We start from the raw sequence: 9909 nt of genomic DNA, 5'->3' as shown, positions 1-9909 counted from the left end.
AAAATGATCACAAGAATTGTGAGCAAAAATCCCAGAACCACATGGGGGGACCTAGTGAATGACCTGCAGAGAGCTGGGACCAAAGTAACAAATGCTACCATCAGTAACACACTGCGCTGCCAGGGACTCAAATCCTGCAGTGCCAGACGTGTCCCCCTGCTTACGCCAGTACATGTCCAGGTCCGTCTGAAGTTTTCTAGAGAGCATTTGGATGATCCAGAAGAGGATTGGGAGAATGTCATATGGTCAGATGAAACCAAAATAGAACTTTTTGGTAAAAACTCAACTTGTCGTGTTTGGAGGAGAAAGAATGCTGAGTTGCATCCAAAGAACACCATACTTACTGTGAAGCATGGGGGTGGAAACATCATGCTTTGGGGCTGTTTTTCTGCAAAGGGACCAGGACGACTGATCCGTGTAAACGAACGAATGAATGGGGCCATGTATCGTGAGATTTTGAGTGAAAACCTCCTTCCATCAGCAAGGGCATTGAAGATGAAACGTGGCTGGGTCTTTCAGCATGACAATGATCCCAAACACACCGCCCGGGCAACGAAGGAGTGGCTTCGTAAGAAGCATTTCAAGGTCCTGGAGTGGCCTATCCAGTCTCCAGATCTCAACCCCATAGAAAATCTTTGGAGGGAGTTGAAAATCCGTGTTGCCCAGCGACAGCCCCAAAACATTACTGCTCTAGAGGAGATCTGCATGGAGGAATGGGCCAAAATACCAGCAACAGTGTGTGAAAACCTTGTGAAGACTTACAGAAAACGTTTGACCTCTGTCATTGCCAACAAAGGGTATATAACAAAGTATTGAGATGAAATTTTGTTATTGACCAAATACTTATTTTCCACCATAATTTGCAAATAAATTCTTTAAAAATCCTACAATGTGATTTTCTGGATTTTTTTTCTCATTTTGTCTCTCATAGGTATACCATTGAGGTATACCTATGATGAAAATTACAGGCCTCTCTCATCTTTTTAAGTGGGAGAACTTGCACAATTGGTGGCTGACTAAATACTTTTTTCCCCACTGTACGCAATCAATAGTAATACTGTATACTCGAGAGTTTCATCAGATGTGACAATCGTAAGTCTTACGTCAACACAATATTCAGAATAACACTGACCTGCTGCATAGGCCTCATGTAGATGATGCGGTTTCTCTCCGGTGGCATCCGTAAGATCTGATCAAGCACCTGCTCCATGTCCAACTTCTTACATTGTGCGTAATCAAAGCGGTTTACTATGGGGGCACTTTCTACCACCAAGTGTTTCAGCACCCTACAGCGTGTTGCTTGGGGAAGAAAGAATAAAATTACACCTTAAGATCTGATACAGTTTGACTCCTATGTCAAAGTCATCATGTTCTGCTATGAACTCACCATGGACAAACATCATTTTGGGGCACTCCTTGAGGACCAGGTCTGTGATGCCACAGTTTGTAAGTGTGATTCCTACCAGGTTTTTAGATTTAAGGCTGAGCACCTGTATGATGTGAAAAATAATTCTGTAAGAAAGTGCACTGAAGAAATATTTAATTGAGTGATACAAGATCATGAACCCACCTGCACATGGTCATCTTCAGTCACAGGATCACTGGTGCTGGTGGACTTGTCTGCCATACGTTTCCTCTTCACTGCAACCCGAGGCTTTGCTTTGGGTAGTTCTGGATATACCAAAGTGAGCAATTAAATGGAAGTCTTACTGATTGTCCAATTCATCTTCTCACAGTCATGGTTGATAAATAATGACAGAATTTTCATTTTTGGTGCAATATTCTTTTAAGTAAAATTTGAATGTAATTTTAAAAGTATATGCGTTTGTAAATACACTACCATTCAAAACTTGGGGGTCAGTAAGAAATTAATAACTGTATTCAGTAAGGACAGATTAAATGGATCAAGTGACAGTAAATACTTTTATGATGTTACAAAAGATTTCTATTTCAAATAAATGCAGTTTTTTTCCTTTCTATTAATTAAAGAATCATGAAAAAAATGCATCACTGTCCCACAAAAATATTAAGCAGCACATTTACACTGATGATAAATATTTTTGAGCACCAAATCAGCATATTAGAATGATTTCTGAAAGATTATGTGACACTTAAGTCTAGAGTAATAGCGCTGGAAAATTCAGCTTTGACATCACAGGCATACATTACATAAAAAAAAAAAAAAGTATGAATTTTTTTTTTTAATTGTAATAATTTTTCACTATATTACGTATTTTTTATTTATTACGTAATATTAATGTATTTTTGAAGCCCTGGTGAGCACAAAAACTTCAAAAAAAATCTTACCAACCCCAAATGTTTGAATGGTAATTACAAGTATGTAATGCAATATTCAATATGTTATAAAGTCATCTATTATACTTTATTCTCAAAATGCAACACTGAAAAAGGTACAAATATTCCTGAAATAAATGCATCTACACATGAGACATTCTACACTGTCAGTGGCTTTATGCATGCATTCATTCATCAGAAAAAGTAAAATTTCCTACATGCACTATCCTTCTTAGCACTGTAGGTTCACTAGGAATCAAAATAAGTGTTGCACTTTATCTAAATGTCATGATCAAAAGGAAACATACTGCAATATAACTGCCAATATAGTTTAACAGTGGAGCAATTCAGACCCCCAGCATTCCTCCATCTGCTTTTATGATATGCACAAACGGCACACCACGAGGGTCCGTTTTTACCCAACTGTGCCTTTTTTCCATTTCTCAATTGATTCTCTGACATCCCACTGTGAGAAACCTCTGCTCTTGACTTACCTGACTCACACACCAGGGGCACAGAGGAAAGTCTGCTGCAGGCACGAGTGACCGGTCTCCTAGGAAACTCATCTGTAGGGCTTCTGTGTGATGATCCTTGCTGGTGGCCTGCAGTCCTCTCACTGTGCCCCTCAGGTGAGCCCTGAGTCCTGAGTGGAGCATTGGAGTGCCTGTCCTCCATCTCATCTCCTGCACTCTGCTCTGGGCTGTGACGTTCTGATCTATGACTGTCGCCCCCTGTTTGCAGGCTGTGGCCACCACGAGTTCTGTTTTCAGAGCCGGGACGAGACCTGCTGCACGTGCAGCGAGTCCTCACCATGTCATCCTCCCCTCTTCCCGCCCCACCCTGGTCCTGATTGGCCGAGTCCTCCCTCCAGCGGATGGAGCAAACACAGCTGCCGGCAGCGTAGCCTGAAGCAGACCCTGGTCCACTGTTTCTGTCTCTGGACCCACGTTCAGCTGTCTCAGTGGCAGCCTTCATGTCAGCCTTGATCTGCTCGCTGGTCACCTGACAGCCTTTCTCACAGCTGAGGTCCTGAGGTTGCGGTCCACGTCTACGCAGTGGAGTTTTACCTTTACCTGTCAGAATACAGCACAACAAGCGTTTCGGCAGCCATCAAAGTTTATTCTCTTCTAATACTGTCAGTGCAGTCAAACGGATAATATTTCTGAATTTATATGGCCCCAAAAATATTTTAATATGCTTGGCCACCTAAGTTACAAGTACAGATAAACTGTATGAATTAAATGATAAATATTGAACAGTGTATATTGATAAAATATATGACAATTTAAAGCAATGATATTCACACATTAAGTAAGATTAATTTATTTTTTTGTCTATAAGTAAGATTAATTAATTTTTTTGTCTATGAAGATTTTAAATGTGAACTACCATGTGGAGTCATAGCTGTACTGCTCTTCCCCTGGGCTTCTGTCTCAGGGTACTGGCCTTGAGAGCGGGCGGCAGCTGGTGTCCTGATTGGACAGTACTCATCCTCACTGTCCGAGTCTGACACCACCACCGACTGCTTCTTCACTGAGGTTTGAACTCCACTAGGCCCTGAAATAAATCATAAAAGAAAAAGCACAAATGTTAATGTTTAATCATCATACGTATACCATCTGTTTGCAATGTTTGCTAGGTTACTTCAGACCTGCTTGTTCTTCATCCTGTTCAAGTGAAGGATTAGGTGTTTGGCTGGAACCCTGGGTCTCTTCCTCAGCCACAAGAACCGGCTCAGGCTCCATGTTGTCTGCCACCATGCCCTCAACATCGGGAATCTCTGATTGAAGTCGGGAATAAGAGTCAATTCAAAGCTTTCAGCAACCAAACAATCATCAAACACTTGATAAGTAAGATTTTGGTAAATGTTCCTGAAAGCAGCCGCTTGTGTGCACCAAGGCTGCATTGATTTGATCAAAAATACAGTAAAAACTGTGACTTAAAAAAAACAAACAAAAAAAAGAATAGAAAGTTCAGAAAAACAGAATTGATTTGAAATAGATTTTTTTATATAGATCTTTACGGTCACTTTTGATCTATTGAATGCATCCTTGCTAGTGCTGTCAAATGATTAATTGCATCCAAAATAAAAGAATAAAACCTTTTTGTTTACATAATATATATGTGTACAGTGTATATTTATTATGTATATATAAATGCATACACACATGCATATATTTAAGAAAATTTGGTTATGCTTATATATTAAATACATTTATATATAATATAAATTATATGAATATTAATATATACACATGTAAATATTTTCAAAATATATACTGTATGTATCTACTTATATATACATAATAAATATACAAAAACTTTTATTTTGGATGTGATTAATCGTGATTAATCATTTGACGGCACTGAGTAAAAGTATTCATTTCTTTAAAAAAAAAAAACTTTTGAATGATAATGTACCCTCTGGGCCACGGGGGTGTTGCTGAGGCACATCTTCGACCCGGTCGTCGTTGTTATTTGGTGGAATGTTTGCATTGTTATTGTTCTGGTGATTGTTGTTGTTATTGTTATCATTATCATTGTTGGAATTCTGATTGCTGACCAGGGCAGACGAAACTCCGATACCCGTGCCTGCACTGAGTCCCACGCGGGCACAGCCCTGCGGTAAACAAATAAAGTTAGCATGCCTCGTAACATTTAATCTCTTATAGTATATATTATTTTAATTTATATTGTGACTTCTTTACTGTTCAAAAGTACACATTGTAATTATTGTACATGGAAAGACCCTGAACTGTCTGTTTACCTCAAATGGTAAAGATATCTAAGTGATAGTGTCTAGGTAATGAATGAATATCACTCCGTCAACTCACCTTGGGAGGTTCACGAAACATCTGGTCCAGAGAGATGAATTCCAGGCTGGGAAGCATCTCAATGAACTGACTGAACGACTCCAGCTTGATAGCATGACAGCGCATTAGAGTGAGGTCCACCAAGCGACTCCAGCGTGAGTGGTCTTTAACAAAAAGCATGCTAATTTGTCAGATTTAAGAACCAATACTAAAAAATGCATACAATCAATTGTCAGATTTCCAGATAATGCTGATAGAAATGGTCCATTTAAAAAAGAAAAGTACCATCTTAAAGTCAGGAAATACATACATAAATGAAGATGGATCTATTACCTGTGATCCAGTTGTGTGGATTGTGAAGATGTGGACAGTTATAAATGACCAGATACTTGATGGAGGTAAACACCTCATTAACAGCCTTCATTCCGATGTCTGTGATGATTCCAGGATTCTCAATTACGTCAGCAAGACCGTATTTGACTAACTCAGCATGGCTCATGTTACCTGTGTAAAACATGTTTTATTGCAGGTACATGAAGGGTTAAGTTTACCCAAAAATGTGCTCACCTTAATGTTGTTCCAAACCCATAAGAATGTCATTAATCTTTGAAACACAAATTAAGATCTACAAGATATATTGTGGGGGAAGTCGTGGCCTAATGGTTAGGGAGTCGGACTCGTAACCCAAAGGTCTCGTACCGGCAGGGATTGTAGATGGGGGGAGTGAATGTACAGTGCTCTCTCCCACCATCAATACCATGACTGAGGTGCCCTTGAGCAAGGCACCGAACCCCCAACTGCTCCCCGGGCACCGCAGCAAAAAAATGGCTGCCCACTGCTCCGGGTGTGTGTTCACAGTGTGTGTGTGTGTGTGTTCACTGCTGTGTGTGTGCACTTTGGATGGGATAAATGCAGAGAACTAATTCCGAGTATGGGTCACCATACTTGGCCACATGTCACGTCACATATGTTCCTCCATTAAAAGTCTGTTCAACCAAAACCTTGATATCATAAAATTAATCCATATGAATCAGTTTTATTCAAGTCTTCTGAAGAGACATAAACACTGATCAACACATACATAGATCAGGTTAAATATGGTAAACACATGCTCAAATGTGCTTGCATGTCACAAAGTTTTGACGGAAAGGAATGTCAATGGAGGAACAGAAATCTCTCAGGTTTCATTCAAATATGAACGAGATGAGGGTGAGTTATTAATGACAGACATTTTATAACAATGACTTACACTGCAACAGAAATTCATCTACATATCCAAGGTGCAAAGTCTCAAATTGGGGGAACTCCAGTTCAGCCATCTTCAATGCGGAGAACACCCCATCTTTGGTTAAGGAAGGCTGGATTCGAACTTCATGCAACCTGGACAACCAGAGATAAATCTGTCAACATCTATATAGGAATCAGGATAAGTTAATTGTGTTCTTTAAATGTTTAAACACAGATTTACCTGCGAGCAGCAGTAATGATGAGGTAGCCCAGATCCACTTCAAGTGCATTTTTACAAGCACCAAATACAATTGTGTGCAAATTACGAAATCCTCCTAGAGAGATGTAATTTAGCCAATATGCCAAAGACCTCTAATTTTATTATTCTTGCTTAAAATATGTAATTATTGCATTCACATAGTAAACGGGAAATAGATATTGCAAGAACAACTTGCACAGTCAAAGAAAAAAGCTTTGACTGTGCTTTACAATACTATAATATATCGCTCAGCAGTTTTATATAATTCCTATTTATAAGGAGCTAGCAAAATGCTCCTCTTACCTGACCTCCAGCTATCCTCCACAACATGCTGAATCAGTCCCCCTAAAAAAGGCACCCTCACCAGCTCCAGCTGCTCTAGGTTGCGGGCAGAGGCCAGACCGGTGACAAGAGGCACATACTTTAGAGAATTAGTGGGACCGGCACAGTTCCTCATGACGAATGTACGCAAATTCACACAGAGAAAGTCTTTGAAGGGCTGAGGCTTAGTGAGGCGCACCCATTTCAGGTACAGATGCCTGAGCATGGACAGACAGGGGATCTCTGGCACATTGACACCTATAGGAAAGAGAAAGCGGAATGGTTTGTGACAAGATGATCTAGATGATGTGGAAAACAGTTTGCACAGTGGAAGCAATCTAAAACTCACCGACAAGATGGAGGGTCTGGATTTTAGCTGCAGCTGGAATAGTGAGTTTGTTCTCTGAGGGAATAGGAAAGGCCCCGTTTCGGTTCCTGAACTTCCCTAGAATGTGAACCTGAGGCATGTAGTTCCATATCGCCTCCACCAGCTCCAAATGCGATGTCTCCACACCCTGTAAGAGCAGATATTGTTCTTATTTTCAACCGCAGTTGAAAACAGATTGACAAACGTTTTTAGAAACTGAAACAACAACAATCTCATTTATATCATAGACTCACTATAAGGTTGGGACAGGCCTGTAGAGCCTCCAAAACACCAGGAATGCTAAAGGCCTCATAACCCCTGACCCTCCTTCTCTCTAGGTAACGTGGATGAAGGCCATACAGCTGTTCCAAATCAGGCATCTTCTTCGTTAGCATGAGGAAACTGGAGTCTGTGAAACCTGAGTTCCAACATAAATTCAAACAACTGAATTAACAAAAAATGGACAGTCACAGTGTCACAAGTGTTGTAAGGCTTTAGTACTGGTATTCTCTGCTTCACTGATTTAGAATACTGTTCAAAACAAATCTATCTTTCAAGAAAGGTTCACATTGGAGTAGACCAATATATATTTCAGGCCTATTAATCAGCTAACCAGAGATCACTGGCCAATATCTATCAACAGCTCTGGTAAGAGGTAATAAACACATTCTGTTTTCAATCATTTTAGTGTTTGCAACTAAAATTGGGTAAAACAACTTTAGCTACAACTGTAACTATATATATATATATATATATATATATATATATATATATATATATATATATACAGTGGGTACGGAAAGTATTCAGACCCCCTTAAATTTTTCACTCTTTGTTATATTGCAATATTGCACTAAAATCATTTAAGTTAATTTTTGTATGTATGTATATATATATATATGTATGTATATATATATATATCATATTTGAATATTGTGAAAAAGTTCTTTTTTTTTTGTAACTTTTTTTTGTAACTTTTTGTAAAGTTTAACTTCCAAAAAGTGAAACTTTCATGTATTCTAGATTCATTACATGTAAAGTAAAACATTTCAAAAGTTTTTTGTTTTGTTTTAATTTTGATGGTTAGAGCTTACAGCTCATGAAAGTCAAAAATCCACTAGTATCTCAAAATATTAGAATATTTCCTAAGATCAATAAAACAAAAAAAAAAGGATTTGCAAAACAGAAAAGCTCAAGTTCTTTAAAGTATGTTAATTTATGCATTCAATACTTGGTCGGGGCTCCTTTAGCACAAATTCCAGCATCAGTGAGGTTTGGCATGAAAGCGATCAGTCTGTGGCACTGCTGAGGCACTATTGAAGCCCAGGCTTCTTTAATAGCGGCCTTCAGCTCATCTGTATGGTTGAATCAATGGTTTCTCATCTTTCTCTTGAAAATATCCCATAAATTCCATATGGGGTTCAGGTCAGGCATGTTGGCTGGCACAGTAATATCATGGGCAGCAAACCACTTGGAAGTGGTTTTGGCACTGTGGGCAGGTGCTTAGTCCTGTTGGAAAAGGAAATCAGCATCTCCATAAAGCTTGTCAGCAGATGGAAGCATAAAGTGCTCCAAAATCTGGTAGACGGCTGCATTGACTTTGGACTTGATAAAACACAATAGACCAACACCAGCAGACGTCACAGCACCCCAAATCACCACTGACTTTGGAAACTTCACACTGGACTTCAAGAAGCTTGGATTCTGTACCTCTCCAGTCTTCCTCCAGAATCCAGACCTTGATTTCCAAATGAAATGCAAAATTTACTTTTATCTAAAAAGAGGACTTTGGACCACTGTGCAACAGTTCAGTTTTTTTTCTCCTTAGCCCAAGTAAGATGCTTCTGACGTTTCTGTTTCAGAAGTGGCTTGGTAGCCCTTTTCCTGAAGACGTCTGAGCGTGGTGACTCTTGATGCACTGACTCCAGCTTCAGTCCACTCCTTGTGAAGTTCTCCCAAGTGTTTGAATCGGCTTTGCTTGACAGTATTCTCAAGCTTGGGGTCATCCCTGTTGCTAGTGCTCATTTGCCAACCCTTCTTCTTCCTTCCAGTCAACTTTGCATTTAATATGCTTTGATACAGCACTCTGTGAACAGCCACCCCTTTCAGTAATTACCTTCTGTGACTTTTGTGGAGTGTCAATGATTGTCTTCTGGACCATTTCCAAGTCAGCAGTCTTCCCCATTATTGTGGTTTCAAAGAACAAAGGATACCCGGAATTTATACTGTAGGGTAGGGCTGCACGATAAATCGCATGCGATATTTAACGCGCATCTTGTCAGAAAGCCGGTTCTGTAATCAGCGGTATATCTCCATCACCTGCGGACTTTCACATTGAGCAGCATTAACTACACAGAGCCGTTGTTCACTGACGAGCAGCACAAAAAACCGCGCGAATATGGACGTGGTTTTGCGCAACTCGTCAGTGAACAATGGCTCTGTGTAGTTAATGCTGCTCAATGTGAAAGTCCGCAGGTGATGGAGATTTACCGCTGATTACAGAACCGGTTTTACTGATAAGATGCGTGTTAAATATCGCATGCGATTTATCCTGCAGCCCTACTGTAGGGATGGTCATTTAATGAAACTCAAATGTAAATATTCTAATATTTTGAGCTACTGGATTT

The 9909-nt window shown here is 39.7% G+C and overlaps 1 protein-coding gene across 2 annotated transcripts in view; it reads right to left on the bottom strand.

Moving 5' to 3' along the window:
• Positions 1 to 9909, bottom strand: part of LOC107593195 (F-box only protein 38-like) — a 19121-nt gene that overhangs the window by 5937 nt on the left and 3275 nt on the right. For both annotated transcript variants that reach the window (XM_016282802.1, XM_016282803.1), the window contains exons 4-17: positions 7537 to 7700; positions 7265 to 7430; positions 6898 to 7173; positions 6577 to 6670; positions 6358 to 6488; positions 5442 to 5612; positions 5130 to 5272; positions 4717 to 4915; positions 3947 to 4075; positions 3685 to 3852; positions 2790 to 3368; positions 1571 to 1671; positions 1388 to 1490; positions 1133 to 1299 (exon numbers count right to left, since the gene is read on the bottom strand). In XM_016282802.1, coding sequence (XP_016138288.1) covers positions 1133 to 1299; positions 1388 to 1490; positions 1571 to 1671; positions 2790 to 3368; positions 3685 to 3852; positions 3947 to 4075; positions 4717 to 4915; positions 5130 to 5272; positions 5442 to 5612; positions 6358 to 6488; positions 6577 to 6670; positions 6898 to 7173; positions 7265 to 7430; positions 7537 to 7700 — 2591 coding nt within the window. The remainder of the gene's footprint in view (positions 1 to 1132; positions 1300 to 1387; positions 1491 to 1570; positions 1672 to 2789; positions 3369 to 3684; positions 3853 to 3946; positions 4076 to 4716; positions 4916 to 5129; positions 5273 to 5441; positions 5613 to 6357; positions 6489 to 6576; positions 6671 to 6897; positions 7174 to 7264; positions 7431 to 7536; positions 7701 to 9909) is intronic.

Source organism: Sinocyclocheilus grahami, unplaced genomic scaffold (assembly GCF_001515645.1).
Source record: "Sinocyclocheilus grahami isolate Dianchi unplaced genomic scaffold, SAMN03320097.WGS_v1.1 scaffold167.1, whole genome shotgun sequence".
Taxonomy (NCBI): domain Eukaryota; kingdom Metazoa; phylum Chordata; class Actinopteri; order Cypriniformes; family Cyprinidae; genus Sinocyclocheilus; species Sinocyclocheilus grahami.
Note: the sequence above shows the minus strand (reverse complement) of the source record. Positions and strands in the feature narration are given on the sequence as shown.